Genomic DNA, 17,325 nt, shown 5'->3' with positions numbered 1-17,325 from the left:
GCTGTAATGTGAGGATTTTCTGAGGTTTCTCCATGTATGTTAATATCTGGTTGAGAAATATCTGAAGTTTTATATCTTTTTCTTTGGGACAGAAACTCATATCAGACCTATGTTCAAAGTGCAAAAGCATAACAGGCCAAAGGCTTTCCTCTCTTTCATCCCCTCTGAGACATAAACAGAAAGGAAAGAAATTAAAATACATCCAAACTATTTGGACTATTTCTGAGTTATTATCACTGGGTCATAAAATCATCTGACTGTTGTGATTGTGTGTCTTTGTGTTGGTCTGAATGGTTTAAAGAGCAGATCCATCTCAACTTTACTCAGACACAAACATGCAGTGAATAAATCCATTTGAATTGTTTTTTGCAGAGAGTTAATAATAATGTTTTCACTCAGGATCTTTAAATGTGTATATATCTGAAATTTTAAATTGACATTTGTGACAAAAATAGATCGGCTTATATGTTGCTTATTGCCATTGACCGCGAAAGAACATTTTCCCCCATGTCCACTAGGGGGCTCGGTAGAACGGAACCAGAACCTGGTACCACTGGTCTGGGTTGATCTGCAGGGTTCTGTTTCTCCACAGGGAGTTCATCCGGTGCTGGGCTGCCTGGTTCTGACTCTGACGCTGATCCAGCCCATCCTGGCCTTGATGCGCTGCGCGCCGCAGCATCCAAGGTCGGTTCTGTTCCGTTTATCTGATGAAGGTCGGGTTCTTGAACAGCTTCCAAAATTCTTCCAGTCGGGTTTTTAGCAGATGAAACTGAATGATTAAACCCATTTCTACTCTGGACCGGGCTGGAAGTCCAAAGTTACCCAGTAAAACCAATAAAACCAGTTCTGGTTCTGTTTCAGGAGGTTCCTGTTCAACTGGGCTCATTTCGTCATCGCCGTGTCTCTGAAGCTCTTAGCGGGTAAGTTTCAGTTTTCCCACGGTGCCGTGAACGCACCCCGACCCTAACCAGGAATCCTGACTCCGCCCACAGTGGCGACCGTCTTTACAGGCATGATGATGATGGACAGCAGCGGCTGGCTGACGAAGGTTCTGGGCGGGTTCACCGGCTGGGAGGCGCTGCTGCTCATCCTGATGGAGCTGCAAGCCAGATGGCGGAGCGCCGCAGGTCAGAACCGGAACCGCTGAGCTTCTCACCAGAACGTTAATGATTGTTGAGGAAGTTTTCTATTTTACTGAAACGATTCTGTTTGGTTCTGGTCGGGTTCTGCAGATTTAAACTGTAACGGTTCCCTCCATGGTTCTGACCCGTTCAGAGCAGCTATTCTTATCGAAACGTAGTCTTTCGTTAGACCCTGCAAAGAGATCAAGTGTAAATCTTTCCCAGCATCCTGCTCTGACCTCTGACCTCTGTGCTGTGGTTGCAGACGGCAGCGATCCTGTGCAGCCTGACACGGTAAAGTAAAGGAGCCAAAGCAGCAAGTGAAGGCGGCGTTCCTGAATGACGGCAGCTCTCCTGTTTGCAGGTGGGACGGGACGTCCTGCTGGTGGCGCTCTTCCTCACTGGGAACCTGTCCTTCCTCATCGCCCTGCTGGCTGGAATAGGACAGGCGGTGCATTCCTAGCATCTGGGTCTGCTCAGCTCTCACTCTCAGGGCTCCTTCTGTTCATCACGTTCAGCGGTGATGCAGAGATTATAGTCCGTTCTGATCCAGCTGAGGATAAGTTACATGTTTGTTCTAAAGCGGAGAAACTTCAGCGCATTAAAGTCTGAGTTAGAACCAGCTGTTTGTTTATGCAGCCAAATATCCCAAAATAAAGAAAAACAACCCAAAATCACGTTTGGTTCACTTTCCACGTCAAACAAATCCTCGATTCTGATGTTTTTAAGACCATCGACTAGTCGTGGTTCTGATCCAGGTTCTGGTTCTGATCCAGGTTCCTCTAGAACCTCTTGAGGCGATGGAGCAACAATTCATCATAAATGAAGAACATTCCAGGGAATTTCATCCGACAGTGTCTTCAGTCAGAAGCTCCCTTGAGACGCTGAAACACAGACCTCTACTTTCATTTTGCTCTGGGATCAATAATGATAGATAACAGAACTGATTGATCAGGTTTCAAAATCTTTATTAGAAAAAACAAAAAACGTCACTGGTGATGTCACTGACTGATGATGTCACTCTGACAGCCAGAGTTTGAAGGTTCGGTCGTAGGAGCAGGTGGCGATCAGCTTGCCATCAGGTGACACGTCCACGCCCATCACCTGGAAACACACAACCAATCAGGACGCAGAGCTCAGATGGCTCAATCAAAGCCCGGGGCGGTCCTACCTTCCCCTCATGTCCTGCTAGCGTCTTCAGCGGCATCCAGCCCGGGTGGCTCCAAATCTTCGCCGTGTTGTCGTAAGCTCCGGTCAACAGGAAGTGACCGTCAGTGGCTGCAGAGGAAGTGAGGTTAAAAACACAGGAAGTGATGTCTGAGACACAGGAAGTGAGCTCAAACTGAAGAGCTTTAGTTTTTTTTACGTTGGAATCGGACGGCAGACAGCAGGTTCTGGTGGGCGGGGACTGTGTACAGGCACTTCCTGTTGCGCAGCTCCCACACCTTACAGGTGTTGTCTCCACTTCCTGTGGCCAGGTGATGGCTGCAGGAACAACCAGGAAAAGATGATCAACTGACTGATCGCTACTCTCATTGGCTGGATTTCTGCCAACTGTCGTGTGATTGGCTGGATTTCTGCCAACTGTCGTGTGATTGGCTGACCCGTTAGGACTGAAGTGAACGCTGTAGATCTCCTTCAGGTGTCCCTCCAGGAAAACCACGCAGCGCCCCGTCCTCAGGTCCCACACCCTGCCGAAGGCATCGAGCCCTCTGATTGGACGAGAAACAGGCAGAACTAATGGCTGACAGAGAAGCTGATCAATAATCAGACTTATTGACGATCACAGAGGAACTTCATAAACTGAAAATGGCGTCAGAACAGAAATCTAATTAGAGAGAGAGGAACGTCACAGTACTACAGAGTACTACACAGTACTACACAGTACTACACAGTACCACACAGTACCACACAGTACCACAGAGTACCACACAGTATCACAGAGTACTACACAGTACCACAGAGTGCTACACAGTACCACACAGTACTACACAGTACCACACAGTACCACAGAGTACCACACAGTATCACAGAGTACTACACAGTACCACAGAGTACTACACAGTACCACAGAGTACTACACAGTACCACAGAGTACCACACAGTACTACACAGTACCACACAGTACCACAGAGTACCACACAGTATCACAGAGTACTACACAGTACCACACAGTACTACACAGTACCACAGAGTACTACACAGTACCACACAGTACCACAGAGTGCTACACAGTACCACACAGTACCACAGAGTACCACACAGTATCACAGAGTACTACACAGTACCACACAGTACTACACAGTACCACACAGTACTACACAGTACCACACAGTACCACAGAGTGCTACACAGTACCACACAGTACCACAGAGTACCACACAGTACCACAGAGTACTACACAGTACCACACAGTACCACAGAGTGCTACACAGTACCACACAGTACTACACAGTACCACACAGTATCACAGAGTACTACACAGTACCACACAGTACTACACAGTACCACACAGTACTACACAGTACCACACAGTACCACACAGTACTACACAGAGTACCACAGAGTACTACACAGAGTACTACACAGAGTACTACACAGAGTACCACAGAGTACTACAGACCCTGTAGCAGCCAAGGAGCCGTCAGGATGGAAGCTGATGTCATGAACTCCTTTGCTGTGACCTTCCTGGTGGAGTATTTCCTCCTGCAGCTGCAGATCCCAGAGACGCCAGGAGTGGTCATAGCTGCACAGAGTACTACAGGTTACTACAGGTTACCACAGAGTACTACAGGTTACTACAGAGTACTACAGGTTACCACAGAGTACTACAGGCTACTACAGAGTACTACAGGTTACTACAGAGTACTACAGGTTACCACAGAGTACTACAGGCTACTACAGAGTACTACAGGTTACTACAGAGTACTACAGGTTACCACAGAGTACTACAGGCTACTACAGAGTACTACAGGTTACTACAGAGTACTACAGGTTACCACAGAGTACTACAGGCTACTACAGAGTACTACAGGTTACTACAGAGTACTACAGGTTACCACAGAGTACTACAGGCTACTACAGAGTACTACAGGTTACTACAGAGTACTACAGGTTACCACAGAGTACTACAGGCTACTACAGAGTACTACAGGTTACTACAGAGTACTACAGGTTACTACAGAGTACTACAGGTTACCACAGAGTACTACAGGTTACCACAGAGTACTACAGGTTACAGAGTACTACAGGCTACTACAGGTTACAGAGTACTACAGACTACTACAGAGTACTACAGGTTACCACAGAGTACTACAGGTTACTACAGAGTACTACATGCTACTACGCAGTGCTCTGTTCCGGGTTCTGGTCCTGGTTCTGGTTCCGGTTCTCTCACCAGGTGGTTCCCAGGAATCTTCCGGACGGATGCCAGGAAACTCTGGAAACCCGATCACCGTGACCCTCGATGTCCGCCACTGGCTCGTCACTATGGCGACCACAGAAACACGTTGTCATTGGTCGTTTCCGTAGCAACCAGCCCTCCTCCCGACTCCGCCCACCTCTCCAGGTTCCACAGCTTCACCGTCCCGTCGGCGGCGCAGGACGCCAGGCTGACGTCGGACCGGTCCAGAGAGACGCCGGCCTGCGGGCGGAACACCACGGCACCCACGTTGGTGTTGTGTCCTTCAGCCAATCACAGCGAGGCCGGGGAGGGGCATAAAGAAACCCGGTCAGCATATTTAACTGGACTCGGATATAAACAGAAGCAGGAAGCTCCGCCCACCTCTCAGGGTCCGGATCAGGGCGCAGTCCGGGACCGACCACAGCTTGCACAGGCCGCTCCTGGAGGCGTTAGCACGCTAGCATTAGCTCGCTAACAATAGCCTCAGAACAACAACAGCGGTCAGGGGGCGGAGCTCTTACCAGGACGCCGTGGCGAGCATCTTGGAGTCCGGACTGAAGTGGCAGAAGCTGATTGGCCGATCGTCTCCAATCTGACTGCAGAAGTTGTTCAGATTCTGAAGAGGAAGAGGAAGAGGAAGAGGAAGGGTTCAACTGAGACCAGCTGCTGAGTCTCCAGTTGCACACTGGATTTAACTGGATTCTACTGGGACAGAAGGAACCAGTTCAGGAACCAGATTTTGATGATATAAACTAAAAATATTTAACTGGATCTCAAATGTATTAAACTGGTTTAAACACAGATTCATTTACATGAACTGGACTGGATTTGAATGATTTAAACTGGTTTCTTATACCAGTGGAATTAAATTGGACTGAACTGGTTCCAGAACTGGGCTTAGTCGGGTTTATAAAATGAAGAACTGAACCAATTAATCTCAAGTTAAAACAAACTGGTTCAACTGGGTTGAACTGGTCCCTGTATAAACATCAGGCCTCCCTCGGCTCTGCTCGCCCTGTTTCAGACAAGTCCCACGTTTACGCTCTGGACCCGGTCCGTGACCCGTGGTACCGACTCACCCTCAGCGACTTGTGCAACTCCTGCTGGCGGATCGTCTTCGTCGCCTCGGCAACCTCCTTCAAAGCGCGTGCGGCTTCCAGACGCCTCATCGCCCTGACGGACCAATCACAGGAAGACATAGTGGATCTCAGCCAATGAGAGCCTGCTTAGGGTCCGGACCCAGAGCAGCCATGGAGCCGATTGGTCAGGTGATGACTCACCGTGGTAGAGAATATCTAGCCAACCAGAGGCGAGCTTCCTTTAGGGAGGCGGGGCCTTCATGGTACCAAGTCTGCAGACACTGTGATTGGTGGAGAGAAACAAAGATTTACATTTCACACAGGAGATGCTTCACTCGGATGAGAATTCATTTAACTGAGTTTGAACCGATTGATCGGCTTGCAGTACATAGTATTACTCAGTACTACCCAGTACTACTCAGTACTACTCAGTACTACGCAGTACTACTCAGTACAGGGTTTCCCCCAGTGAATTATAGTCCTGGCGGCCCGCCATGCTTTACTAGCCCCACCGCCAGGCTAAGCATTTCTTGTTTATGTTTTTAGGAAAGTAATAATTGAAAAAAAAAATCTCTATATTTTTAAAGCTGGATTGTGAGTCTCTGTTGCTCTGAGCTTTTCACTGGAGTAGCAGATTTATTGCCACAAGGTAAGTTTATAGAAGATAAACATATCTTCAATACTTTATAGTTTATGCACCGATCACACAGCTGGAGCCTCAGCAAGTTGCCTCAACAAGTTGCCTCAGCACGTTGCCTTGCGCTGCAGCAGCTGGATGTCTAAGTTGACCTCAGCGCAGATCGCGCTCCTCCCACTCAAACTGGACCCAGGCTGACCATATGGATATTTCCATCAACCCAGTGTGGGTAGTTGTTTTTCTTTGGAGAACTCTACATCTAGGTAAAAGTTTAAAACCAACCGCGTTAGCTCTGACTGTGCAGCTCTATGTGAGCCACAGGAACAACTTGCTGGGTTTTCAGAGGAGCGCTGAGCGAGTGATGAGAATGATTTATATTTGTGGACAAAGAATTTTGTGAGGCGTTTCCATCTCAACTCGCTGCCCAGCGTGTGGCGCTGTCTTCCTGTAAAGTTCATGTTTGTGTTCCGATTGGTCGGAGCGTTAGCGGCTAATGAACCGGCGCTAACTCTCCTCGTAGTCACGCATCACTCTGGTTTTATATTATTTTATTATTATTTTTCCGATAACACGAAGCATCAAACCGTATCAAATGTTTTGTCCATTTAGTCAGAGAGTTAATGCGTCCGGCCGCAGGAAGGTCAGAGAAACTCGTCCCTCAAACTGGAGCAACCAAAACAGTTTCTGTCTCTTATTAAAACTCAGAAATGTTAGAGCTGCTAAAGCTACATTAGCATTAAATTAAATCTCAGTTTGTTGCTCATCTCTGCTCAGTGCAGCAGATTGAACTCATCCTGCAGGGCCGGTCCAAGGCTGCATGAGGCCTGGGGCAGAATCTGACCTAGGGGCCCCTCTTGCTGCTAAAACCATCAGCACCTCTAACAGCTTCTGGGTTGGATTTAATCTGGGAGAGAGAGAGTAGATTAACTGGCCAACCTGAAAACAATCAGTTATAATTGCAGTTTATTCATTTGTATTTGTGAACAAACAGCTCAAACTCACAGCATCAGATTGTTGCTATGGTAACAAAACAATCTAACTATGAAGATTGTTGTTTGAACTTTTACAAAGTAAACTTGCCAGCTCCTTAAAATCTGACATTTAAATGTTAAACAATTTTAAATATTTTTAATTTATGCTGAAACCATTAAATCAAATTTAGCAGCATTGATAATCTCAATAAATAAATATCACATTTATATATCTGTGTTAAAATATCAGCATTTCTGGCCCTTGAAGCCCTGGGGGCCCGATGGAGCCGCTGACTTCATTTAGATTAAACAGAAGTGTAAATAATTCCATCCATCCATCCATCTTCTTCCGCTTATCCGGGGTCGGGTCGCGGGGGTAGCAGCTTCAGAAGGGAGGCCCAGACTTCCCTCTCCCCGGCCACTTCTTCTAGCTCTTCCGGGGGAATCCCGAGGCGTTCCCAGGCCAGCCGAGAGACATAGTCCCTCCAGCGTGTCCTGGGTCTTCCCCGGGGCCTCCTACCGGTGGGACGTGCCCGGAACACCTCACCAGGGAGGCGTCCAGGAGGCATCCTGACCAGATGCCCCTCAACTGGCTCCTCTCGATGTGAAGGAGCAGCAGCTCTACTCTGAGTCCCTCCCGGATGACTGAGCTTCTCTCTCTAAGGGAGAGCCCAGCCACCCTGCGGAGAAAACCCATTTCGGCCGCTTGTATCCGCGATCTCGTTCTTTCGGTCATGACCCAAAGCTCATGACCACAGATGAGGGTGGGAACGTAGATCGACCGGTAAATCGAGAGCTTCGCTTTTTGGCTCAGCTCTCTCTTCACCACGACGGACCGGTACAGCGCCGCTTCACGGCAGACGCTGCGCCAATCCGCCTGTCGATCTCCCGCTCCCTTATCCCTCATTCGTGAACAAGATCCCGAGATACTTGAACTCCTCCACCTGGGGCAGGACACCCCCCCTTGACCCGGAGAAGGCACTCTACCCTTTTCTGGCTCAAGACCATGATGGCCTCGGATTTGGAGGCACTGATCCCCATCCTGGCCGCTTCACACTCGGCTGCTAACCGCTCCAGCGAGAGCTGCAGATCACGACCTGATGAAGCCAACAGGACCACATCGTCTGCAAAAAGCAGAGCCGAGATCCTAAGGCCACCAAATCGGATCCCCTCAACACCTTGGCTGTTCTAGAGATTCTGTCCATGAAAGTAATGAACAGAATCGGTGACAAAGGGCAGCCCTGGCGGAGTCCAACTCTCACCGGAAACGAGCCCGACTTACTGCCGGCAATGCGGACCAGACTCTGACACCGGTCATACAGGGACCTGACAGCCCGTATCAAAGGGCCCGGTACCCCATACTCCCGGAGAACCCCCCACAGGGCTCCCCGAGGGACACGGTCGAACGCCTTCTCCAAGTCCACAAAACACATGTAGACTGGTTGGGCGAACTCCCATGCACCCTCCAGGACCCTGCAGGGTGTAGAGCTGGTCCAGAGTTCCACGACCAGGACGAAAACCACACTGCTCTTCCTGGATCCGAGGTTCGACTATCCGACGGACCCTCCTCTCCAGGACCCCTGAGTAGACCTTGCCAGGGAAGCTTAGGAGTGTGACACCTCTTTAATTGGAGCACACCCTCCGGTCCCCCTTTTTGAACAGGGGGACCCCCACCCCAGTCTGCCAGTCCAGGGGAACTGCCCCCGATGTCCATGCGATATTGCAGAGTCGCGTCAGCCAACACAACCCTACAACATCCAGAGCCTTAAGGAACTCCGGGCGGATCTCATCCACCCCCGGAGCTTGCCACCGAGGAGCTTCTCAACCACCTCGGCGACCTCGTCCCCAGAGATTGGAGAGCCGAACCCAGAGTCCCCAGGCTCAGCTTCCTCAATGGAAGGCATGTTGGTGGGATTGACGAGGTCTTCGATGTATTCTGCCCACCGGCCCACAACGTCCCGAGTAGAGGTCAGCAGCACACCATCCCCACTATAAACAGTGTTGGTGCCGTACTGCTTCCCCCCCTCGAGACGCCGGATGGTGGACCAGAATCGCCTCGAAGCCGTACGGAAGTCTTTCTCCATGGCCTCTCCAAACTCCTCCCACGCCCGAGTTTTTGCCTCAGCAACCACCCGAGCCGCATGCCGCTTCGCCTGCCGGTACCAATCAGCTGCTTCCGGAGTCCCACAGGTCAAAAAGGCCCGGTAGGACTCTTTCTTCAGCCTGACGGCAACCCTCACCGAAGGTGTCCACCAACGGGTTCGAGGGTTGCCGCCGCGACAGGCACCAACAACCTTGCGGCCACAGCTCCGACCGGCCGCCTCAACAATGGAGGAACCGAACACGGTCCACTCAGACTCCATGTCCCCCACCTCCCCCGGGACGTGTTCAAAGTTTTGCCAGAGATGGGAGTTAAAGCTCCGTCTCACAGGGGATTCCGCCAGACGTTCCCAGCAGACCCTCACCACACGTTTGGGCCTGCCAGGTCTGACCAGCTTCCTCCCCCACCACCGGAGCCAACTCACCACCAGGTAGTGGTCAGTGGACAGCTCCGCACCTCTCTTCACCCGAGTGTCCAAGACATACGGCCGCAGATCCGATGAAACGACGACAAAGTCGATCATCGAACTGCGGCCTAAGGTGTCCTGGTGCCAAGTGCACATATGAACACCCTTATGCCTGAACATGGTGTTCGATATGGACAATCCATGATGAGCACAGAAGTCCAACAACAGAACACCATTTGAGGTCAGATAGGGGGGCCGTTCCTCCTAACCACGCCCCTCCAGGTCTCACTGTCATTGCCCACGTGAGCGTTGAAGTCCCCCAGTAGAACAAGGGAGTCCCCAGGAGGGGCACTCTCCAGTACCCCCTCTAAGGACTCCAAAAAGGGTGGGTAATCTGAACTGTCGAACTGTAGTAAGTACAAACTACAGTCAGGACCCGTCCCCCCACCCGTAGGCGGAGGGAGGCTACCCTCTTGTTCCCCGGAGTAAACCTCAACGTACAGGCGCCGAGATGGGGAGCAACAAGTATGCCCACTCCTGCCCGACGTCTCTCACCTTGGGCAACTCCAGAGTGGAAGTATGTCCAGCCCCTCTCAAGGAGACTGGTTCCAGAACCAGAGCCATGCTTCGAGGTGAGACCGACTATTTCTAGCCGGAAGCTCTCGACCTCACACACTAGCTCCGGCTCCTTCCCCACCAGAGAGGTGACATTCCACGTCCCAAGAGCTTCTGCAGCCGAGGATTGGACCGCCAGGGCCCCCTCCCTCGGCCGCCACCCATCACACAGTGCACCCGACCCCTTTGGCCCCTCTCACAGGTGGTGGGCCCATGGGAGGGGGGACCCATGTTTCCTCTTCGGGCTGAGCCCAGCCGGGCTCCATGGGTTAAAGCCCGGCCACCAGACGCTCGCCATCATGCCCCCCCCTCCAGGCCTGGCTCCAGAGTGGGGCCCCGGTGACCTGCGTCCGGGCGAGGGAACGCCAAGTCCAATGTTTTTATCCATCATTGGGGTCTTCAAATAATTGATATTTATATTTTAATTGTATTTTTGATTTGTTGTTTTTCAGTCTGGTTGTTGGTTTAAATATCGTTTCACTGGAGATGTTTTCCAGTAACATTGAATTACCCAGGAATATTTTTGCATTTCCTGTCTATTTAGCATCTTTAATACAAAAACCCAGTGGACCTCCTCGGCCCGCCGGGCTGAGCAGGTTCTCTGGGGAACCGGCAGTACCTCGTCCCGTGACCTCTTGGCTCTCTCTTCGTCCTTCCTGGATCTCTTCAGGGCGTCCGGACCGACGACAGACAGAACGCTGCGCAGCCTGGAGAGAAAAACGATCAGGAAGGAGCCGATCGGTCGGCCGACCCAGGACAGTAAGGAGCTTCCTGATTGGCCGTCAACAGGCCCCGCCCACCTCTCTCGGCGGTCGGCCGGCCCCTCTCCGAACAGCGTGATTGGCTCTCCCAGCGCTCGAAGGCCGGCCTTCACCTCGGCGTCGTCGGTGGAGACGGTGATCTGTCGCGCTCGGCGGCGCCGCTCGAACTCGGCCAGCGCCTCCAGCTGGCGCTCGCTGACCCGCTCCTCCATCTCCATGGTCTCTCCTGCGGGGAATCATGGGAAACGGAGTCATCGGGGAGTGCTGCCATCTAGTGGTCAACACTAGATGGCAGCAGCACTACCTGCCTGTAGAACTCACCTGATGAGATGTTGATATTTCCTGCTCTGATGCCCGCCTTCAGCGCATCACTTCCTGCGGCAGCGCCGCTGGCCGTCTCCATGGTGATGCGCTGCCGCTCCTTCTCCTCCAGGCTGCCATAGAACACGCGGCTCTTCTTCACGGCCGGAGCCGAGTCTTCCTCGTCCAACATTCTGGCTCTGCAGGGAGAGAAGAAGAAGTCCTAAGATGGCGGAGTGCAGCCTCTGGTCTGCATTCAGGGATTGTTCAGCCGAGATTGAATCCAATATGAGCTCCAGCCCCGTTTTAAAGCGTTTATTACTTAGTTTAGCATCCATTTCTAACACCCTACAGGGCAGCTGGTGTGTAGCTCCAGCTAACGTTCCAGGTGAGAGGCGGGGCCACCTGGAGGTCGCCAGTCTGTCGCAGGGCAACACAGAGACAGACAGGACACACAACCATGCACACACACACACTTAGGGAGAATTTAGAGAAACCAATTAACCTGACAGTCATGTTATTGGACTGTGGGAGGAAACCAGAGAACCCAGAGAGAACCCAGCATGCACAGGGAGAACCTGCAGAAAGACTGTGCAGCCAGAGTTTAACATTCTTTTGAAAATATTTCATCCTTCATTTTGAATTGCCGTCTGGGAGTTTATCTACAGAGGTCAGCATGTCAGACCACGACTACAACCGGTGGCTCTTCAAGAGGCTTGAGACGAAAATATTATTGAAGACACTGAGTTGGTCGGAGCCTCGTCTGATCCTTCTGCTAAAGAACAGAAGGTGAACTGGGATCACACACCTACTGAGAACTAAAGCACGAAGAAAATGAAGCTACAGGAGCCTGAACACAGCGAACGGAGAACTTAACACAAAGATGGACAATCAGACTGAAATATTGAAAAGCCTTAAAAAACGTTAATCCTGTCGCCATTGAGGTAAATAAGAAACCATATCAGAGCTTCAAGCTTTGCAAGAAAGAAACGCAGCGCTGAGGATCCTGTGAAGACCAGGCTGGGACCTGGAGGGAGACCGGACCGGACCGCCCGAGAAAGATGGACTAACCCTTCGGGGATCCATTGGGATCCTCACTGGGATCATTCCTGTCTCCGTGGATCGGCTGCATGACTCGGTCCACATCGTTCACAGATTGGGGAACAAAGCTGGAGCCGCTTCGGCCAACAACCGACCCAGAGCCTCATCATTCAGTTCGGGATGCGAACCCTGCGGGATGAGGTCTGGAGGAAATCCAAGGAGGCTAAAGGTTGTAAAGAAATGCACACCAGCTTCAAGGAGGACTTTTCTAGGGAGGACAGGCTCCCAGGGCCAAACTGTGGCCCCTGGTTCAGGGAGCCAGGCTCCCAGGGCCAAACTGTGGCCCCTGGTTCAGGGAGCCAGGATCCCGGGGCAAACTGTGGCCCCTGGTTCAGGGAGCCAGGGTCCCAGGGCCAAACTGTGGCCCCTGGTTCAGGGAGCCAGGGTCCCAGGGCCAAACTGTGGCCCCTGGTTCAGGGAGCCAGGATCCCAGGGCCAAACTGTGGCCCCTGGTTCAGGGAGCAGAGAGAGGCAAACGGCAGACCTGAAGGAAGGTTTCGCCCTGATCGATAATCGAAGACACCGCCATGTTCCTTTACTCCCACTGATGGTATATTATTGTTTTATTTGTTTAAAGGGCTATTGCACTATTAAACTTATAACTGTTACTGGCTGTTCTCTCATTCCTGTTGGAGCATATCAGTGAATCAAATGGCCGCTGGGTAACTGTAATAGTGGAGATTGATGGAAATAAGATCATTTTGGTCTATATGGATATAATAATAAAGCCATGAATAGTATATTTTTTACTGACCTCGGAGTGAAGATAAAACAATGGAAAATAAAATATTCCACTGATCAGGTTATCTTAGGAGGAGATTTTAATGTAACTCCAGATGGATCCATTGATCGCCTGCCCTCTAGGGGGCAGCACCATATTTATCATGGTATTTTTGTAAATTTAATCTCTAATACAAATTTGACAAACTGCTGGAGAATTATAAATCCTAATATCAGACAATACTCCTGGTTCAACCCTTCTGGAAACGGCCAGAGCTCTGGGCTGGATTACTGGTTAATCCCTCATAATCTGGTCAATAATATTTCAAGCTGTGAAATCTCAGCAGCTCCTCTAACAGATCATTGTTCAGTTACCTTGTTTCTCTTTCTGAATAAATCTAAACCACCTTCAAACGTAGCTTGGAAGTTTAATAGTAATCTGCTGAATAATAAACTTTCTGTCCAGAAGTCCTGGACCTCATTGAAGATATTTCAGGAACGGATCTGTCTCCTTTAAATACGTTTCAATTTAATGTTAGTACAACAATAAAGAGGCAAACTTGCTTCAAAGCTGAGGAGACAGAACAATCCCAACTTATTAATTCTCTCTGTTTAAAATCAGTTTTATCATCTGAAAGCTGAGTCAGCCTGATGTTTGAAATCTGAACTAGATCAAGTTTTTCTAGATGAATCAAACGGGGCCTTCATTGGCTCCAGGACGGTGAAAAGAAATCTTCATATTTTTTTAATCTTGAGAAGCAGAGACAGTCCAAAAAGATTCAGAAACTAATTATTAATGGCAGCATCACTGAAGACCTGGATTTAATACATGTAGCAATGAGACATTTTTTATAGTGATCTTTATTGTTCCCAGTATTTTTCTGATGAAATTCAGGAACCTGTTGAAAAAATGAACCTTGATTTTAAAGCCTTTTGGAAGACGACTTAAGAATGGAAGAGCTGGACGAAGCAACACGACAAACGTGACGGATTAGACGCTGAATTTATACTTTCTGTTGGAAAGATTTATGAAAACTATCAGTTGAGGCCCTGCAGGATGAATTTCAGACAATAATCTCTCCCACCATCAAACGTCTGATTACTCTTTTCCCCAAAACAAAGATCCTTTATCACTGGACAGTTAGAGACCCGTCACTCTGATGTACAGATTATAAACTGTGGATTATGACCATTATTAATGAATGCCAGTCAGTTCTTAAGTTTCTCTGTGAAGAGGAATCAGGCAGGGCTGCCCAATTTCACCACAATTATTTACATTAACAACTCAAATGCTTACCTTACTCATTATGAAAAATTCTAATTTGCATGGTATTAAGACTTTTGATAAGGAATTCAAGATAACTACAATACAACTATTTTTCTAAGAAATAAAACTCTGGTAGACGTCGCATTAAAATCCATTTTCATGTTTTCCAGAACTTCTGGTCTCTCAGTATTAATATGAATTCTGCTGATCCATTAGAGTCTGAAGTTAAATATCTGGGATATTGATCTGAAAAACTCTGTAAGGAGGAAAACATTGGAAGATGCTTGGAGGCGTGAAGACGTCGTTGAGATCTGATGAGTTTGGACCGGAGCTGAAGGAAAATCCAGACTGATTCATTCTGCTTTCATATCCGACAGAAATATTAAGAAAGCCAATTCAATAATCTTTAATTCATCTGGAGGAACAAAACTCACCATTTACAACAATCTCAAGTTATTAAAGATTATTAAAGGGTGGAGTTAGAGCTTCAGATGTCGAGGCCCTGATTGGTTCATTTACAGTAAATATATCTTTAGACCTACTTGTCTCAATGCGGTTTCATATCCATAGGGACATATTTAATATACTTGGTGGCCTGGATTTCTTGCTTAAATGTGATTTTGAATTAACCAAAATTAATATTTCACTGTCTAATTTTCACAAACAAGTTTTGCATTTTTGGAAAATGATATTTACCCACAATTTTACCCCACATGGATCCTTATTGTGGAATAACAGATCAATATTGGTTCATAGAAAATCTATTTTTAAAACTGACTGGTAGAAAGTTATTTTATTGTCTCTGACTTAATGGACAGTTATGGTATTTTGTTAAATGATAGAAAATCTGCCGATAAATTTGATCTGATCTGTTCTGGTCATGAATATGTAAATCTATTCCAGCTCATAAAAAACACCGTCAGGTTTTCTAGTGTTACTGGAACTAGAACTTAATAATGTTCATAATGTTGTACATGTATCTGCATTAAAACCTAAATTGTTTAATGATTACAGTAACAACAATAAGCAGATTAAAGAGACTCACTTCAAAATCTCTCAGTTTTTACTCAGTTTCAGATTTTTTATACAACAGATTTAAATTGGATCCATCATGTTGAGCCTTTGAATCTTTTTCTGTCCCTTAAACTGTGGAGAGACATTAGAGCTGGTTTGGTAATCAGTCGACAGGTAATCTGAAAGCAGGTGGATCGCTCAGATCTGGTGCAGAAGTACGTTTAATATTGATCTTGTTTAGAATGATTTCTGATTCCTCCACTGATTGTTGCAGGCAACATGTTTCTAGAGAATGGCGTACGGAGCGCCGCTGAGCGGTTTCACTGCAGAGAAGGTAAAAGCCGTTTCTTATTATTATCTGGCTACTTAAGGTGCTTCTCTAACTTGATCTTTTTATGTGAAGGTTGGCCTGCTACTGTTTCAGGTTAGACTTTTTTTAGAGAGTTATTATTGATCAAAAGCATTTTCTTTTTTTGGTTTTGTTTAGGGAAGGGGAGTTTTTATTGTCTAGCCCAAAGGAGCTCTGCCGTCTCTGGGCCCCAAACTGCTTTATTTCAGATTGAAGAGACTAGAGTAGGAGACGAGGAGTTTTTCTTTTCTTTGCTGCATCACCAGAGATTTTTGTGCATTTTTGTTGGGGAACACTTAGGTGTATTTAGTTATATTTGAGTTATATTTGTGTTTTCCTTCTTCTTCTTCTTCTTCCTCCCCCAAGCAGTCTAATTTTATTTAATTGGGTTTTAACTATTTTTTTTTCAGCTATAAGGTTCCCAGGGCCAGCATAGACTTCTAGTGTGGTCACTTTTGTATAATAAAATAAATTGTGACTACTTTTGTCCATTTGTGAATCAAATAAAATGTATCTAATTTGCAAGCAGTGCCTGTTAATTTTTACAAACTTATCTGTATGATGGTCTGGTAAAGAGGGTCTAAGGTTCTCCAAGCTGAAGCCAAGGTCCCATTAAGAAAAATAAAGTGGCGACCAGACGATCCCTGGTCGGAACCAGAGGCTGGATCTGCAGTTCTGACCTGTAACTCGGAACCAGACTTCTGAAAGCAGGGGTTGGGGTCAAGGTTCGGGTTTTAGTCCTTTTCTGATTCTTTTTACCCATGAGCGGTTTCACTGTGCGCCAACATTCGCGAGATTACGGTACCATGTTAACGAGCTTCTTTGTGAATAAAACTAGGGTGACCATATTTTACTTTGGGAAAACCCGGATAACGTGCAGCGGGGGGGCGTGGGGGGGGGCTGGCCGCACTTACGCGGCTCAGTGATCACGTGACACGCAGCGCCTGCGCCGTGCCCTACAATGAACTGTAAGCCATGTAATGTGTTTTGAGGCAGTTGACTAAAATCCCGGACGATTTTGAAATTCCCCCCGGACATCTTTTTAGGTCTGAAAAGTAGGACATGTCCGGGAAAAAGAGGACGTCTGGTCACCCTAATAAAACAACATTTCAGTCTGGGACGAGGAAAATCAGACCCAGTAGAACCAGTTACGGATTATTATTGGGGCACTATCTGTGTTTTCGAATGTTATTTGGTACATATATATAAAAAAACCACCACCAGGTGCTACTAACGTGAAACCTGAATCTCCTGAGTTTACGGAAATTTAGTTTCAACGCGGTGAGCTCCGCCACAGGGCGCATGCGCACCCAGCTGGCGGGTTTCCGTTATTCTGCCGACAGAGCGCTCATTTTGGTTATTGTTTAGTCTATTTAAGAGTTGAACTCACCGCTAAAGAAGAACGCAGCTGAAGCGTCTCTGAAATCTTGACCCGGATGTAGAATCAGCTTCCGGGTCAGAACTACTTCTTCCGGTGTGT

General features: G+C 48.1%; 2 protein-coding genes across 2 annotated transcripts in view; one reads left to right on the top strand and one right to left on the bottom strand.

The window, feature by feature from the left end:
• LOC102233299 (putative ferric-chelate reductase 1) overlaps positions 1-1,795 on the top strand; it is a 33,147-nt gene extending 31,352 nt beyond the window's left edge. The window contains exons 13-17 of the mRNA XM_023338668.1: positions 593-684; positions 862-920; positions 993-1,127; positions 1,387-1,415; positions 1,486-1,795. Coding sequence (XP_023194436.1) covers positions 593-684; positions 862-920; positions 993-1,127; positions 1,387-1,415; positions 1,486-1,584 — 414 coding nt within the window. The 3' untranslated portion in view covers positions 1,585-1,795. The remainder of the gene's footprint in view (positions 1-592; positions 685-861; positions 921-992; positions 1,128-1,386; positions 1,416-1,485) is intronic.
• Positions 1,796-2,072: 277 nt separating this feature from the next.
• prpf4 (pre-mRNA processing factor 4) lies at positions 2,073-17,324 on the bottom strand. Its single transcript, XM_023338302.1, has 15 exons — positions 17,236-17,324; positions 11,416-11,594; positions 11,134-11,320; positions 10,953-11,040; positions 5,805-5,884; positions 5,604-5,697; positions 5,046-5,140; positions 4,906-4,964; positions 4,682-4,805; positions 4,519-4,608; positions 3,745-3,867; positions 2,726-2,833; positions 2,488-2,606; positions 2,293-2,399; positions 2,073-2,225 (listed from the first exon to the last, which is right to left on the bottom strand). The coding sequence occupies exons 2-15, from the start codon at positions 11,585-11,587 to the stop codon at positions 2,139-2,141; spliced, it is 1,533 nt and encodes a 510-aa protein (XP_023194070.1). The 5' UTR covers positions 11,588-11,594; positions 17,236-17,324; the 3' UTR covers positions 2,073-2,138.
• Between the last annotated feature and the right edge of the window lies 1 nt (position 17,325).

This window comes from Xiphophorus maculatus, chromosome 8, assembly GCF_002775205.1.
Source record: "Xiphophorus maculatus strain JP 163 A chromosome 8, X_maculatus-5.0-male, whole genome shotgun sequence".
In the NCBI taxonomy this organism is placed as follows: Eukaryota; Metazoa; Chordata; class Actinopteri; order Cyprinodontiformes; family Poeciliidae; genus Xiphophorus; species Xiphophorus maculatus.
This window is presented reverse-complemented; position numbering and strand designations above follow the sequence as displayed.

What these genes read in the sequence shown, in the direction of transcription:
- prpf4 (XM_023338302.1), bottom strand. Translation starts at nt 11,587, where the DNA reads ATGTTGGACGAGGAAGACTCGGCTCCGGCCGTGAAGAAGAGCCGCGTG. An exon ending in CCTGATCCGGACCCTGAGAG is followed by an intron (nt 4,806 to 4,905) that starts GTGGGCGGAGCT and finishes GATTGGCTGAAG; the next exon opens with GACACAACACCAACGTGGGT. An exon ending in GGCTCCTTGGCTGCTACAGG is followed by an intron (nt 2,834 to 3,744) that starts GTCTGTAGTACT and finishes TCGTCCAATCAG; the next exon opens with AGGGCTCGATGCCTTCGGCA.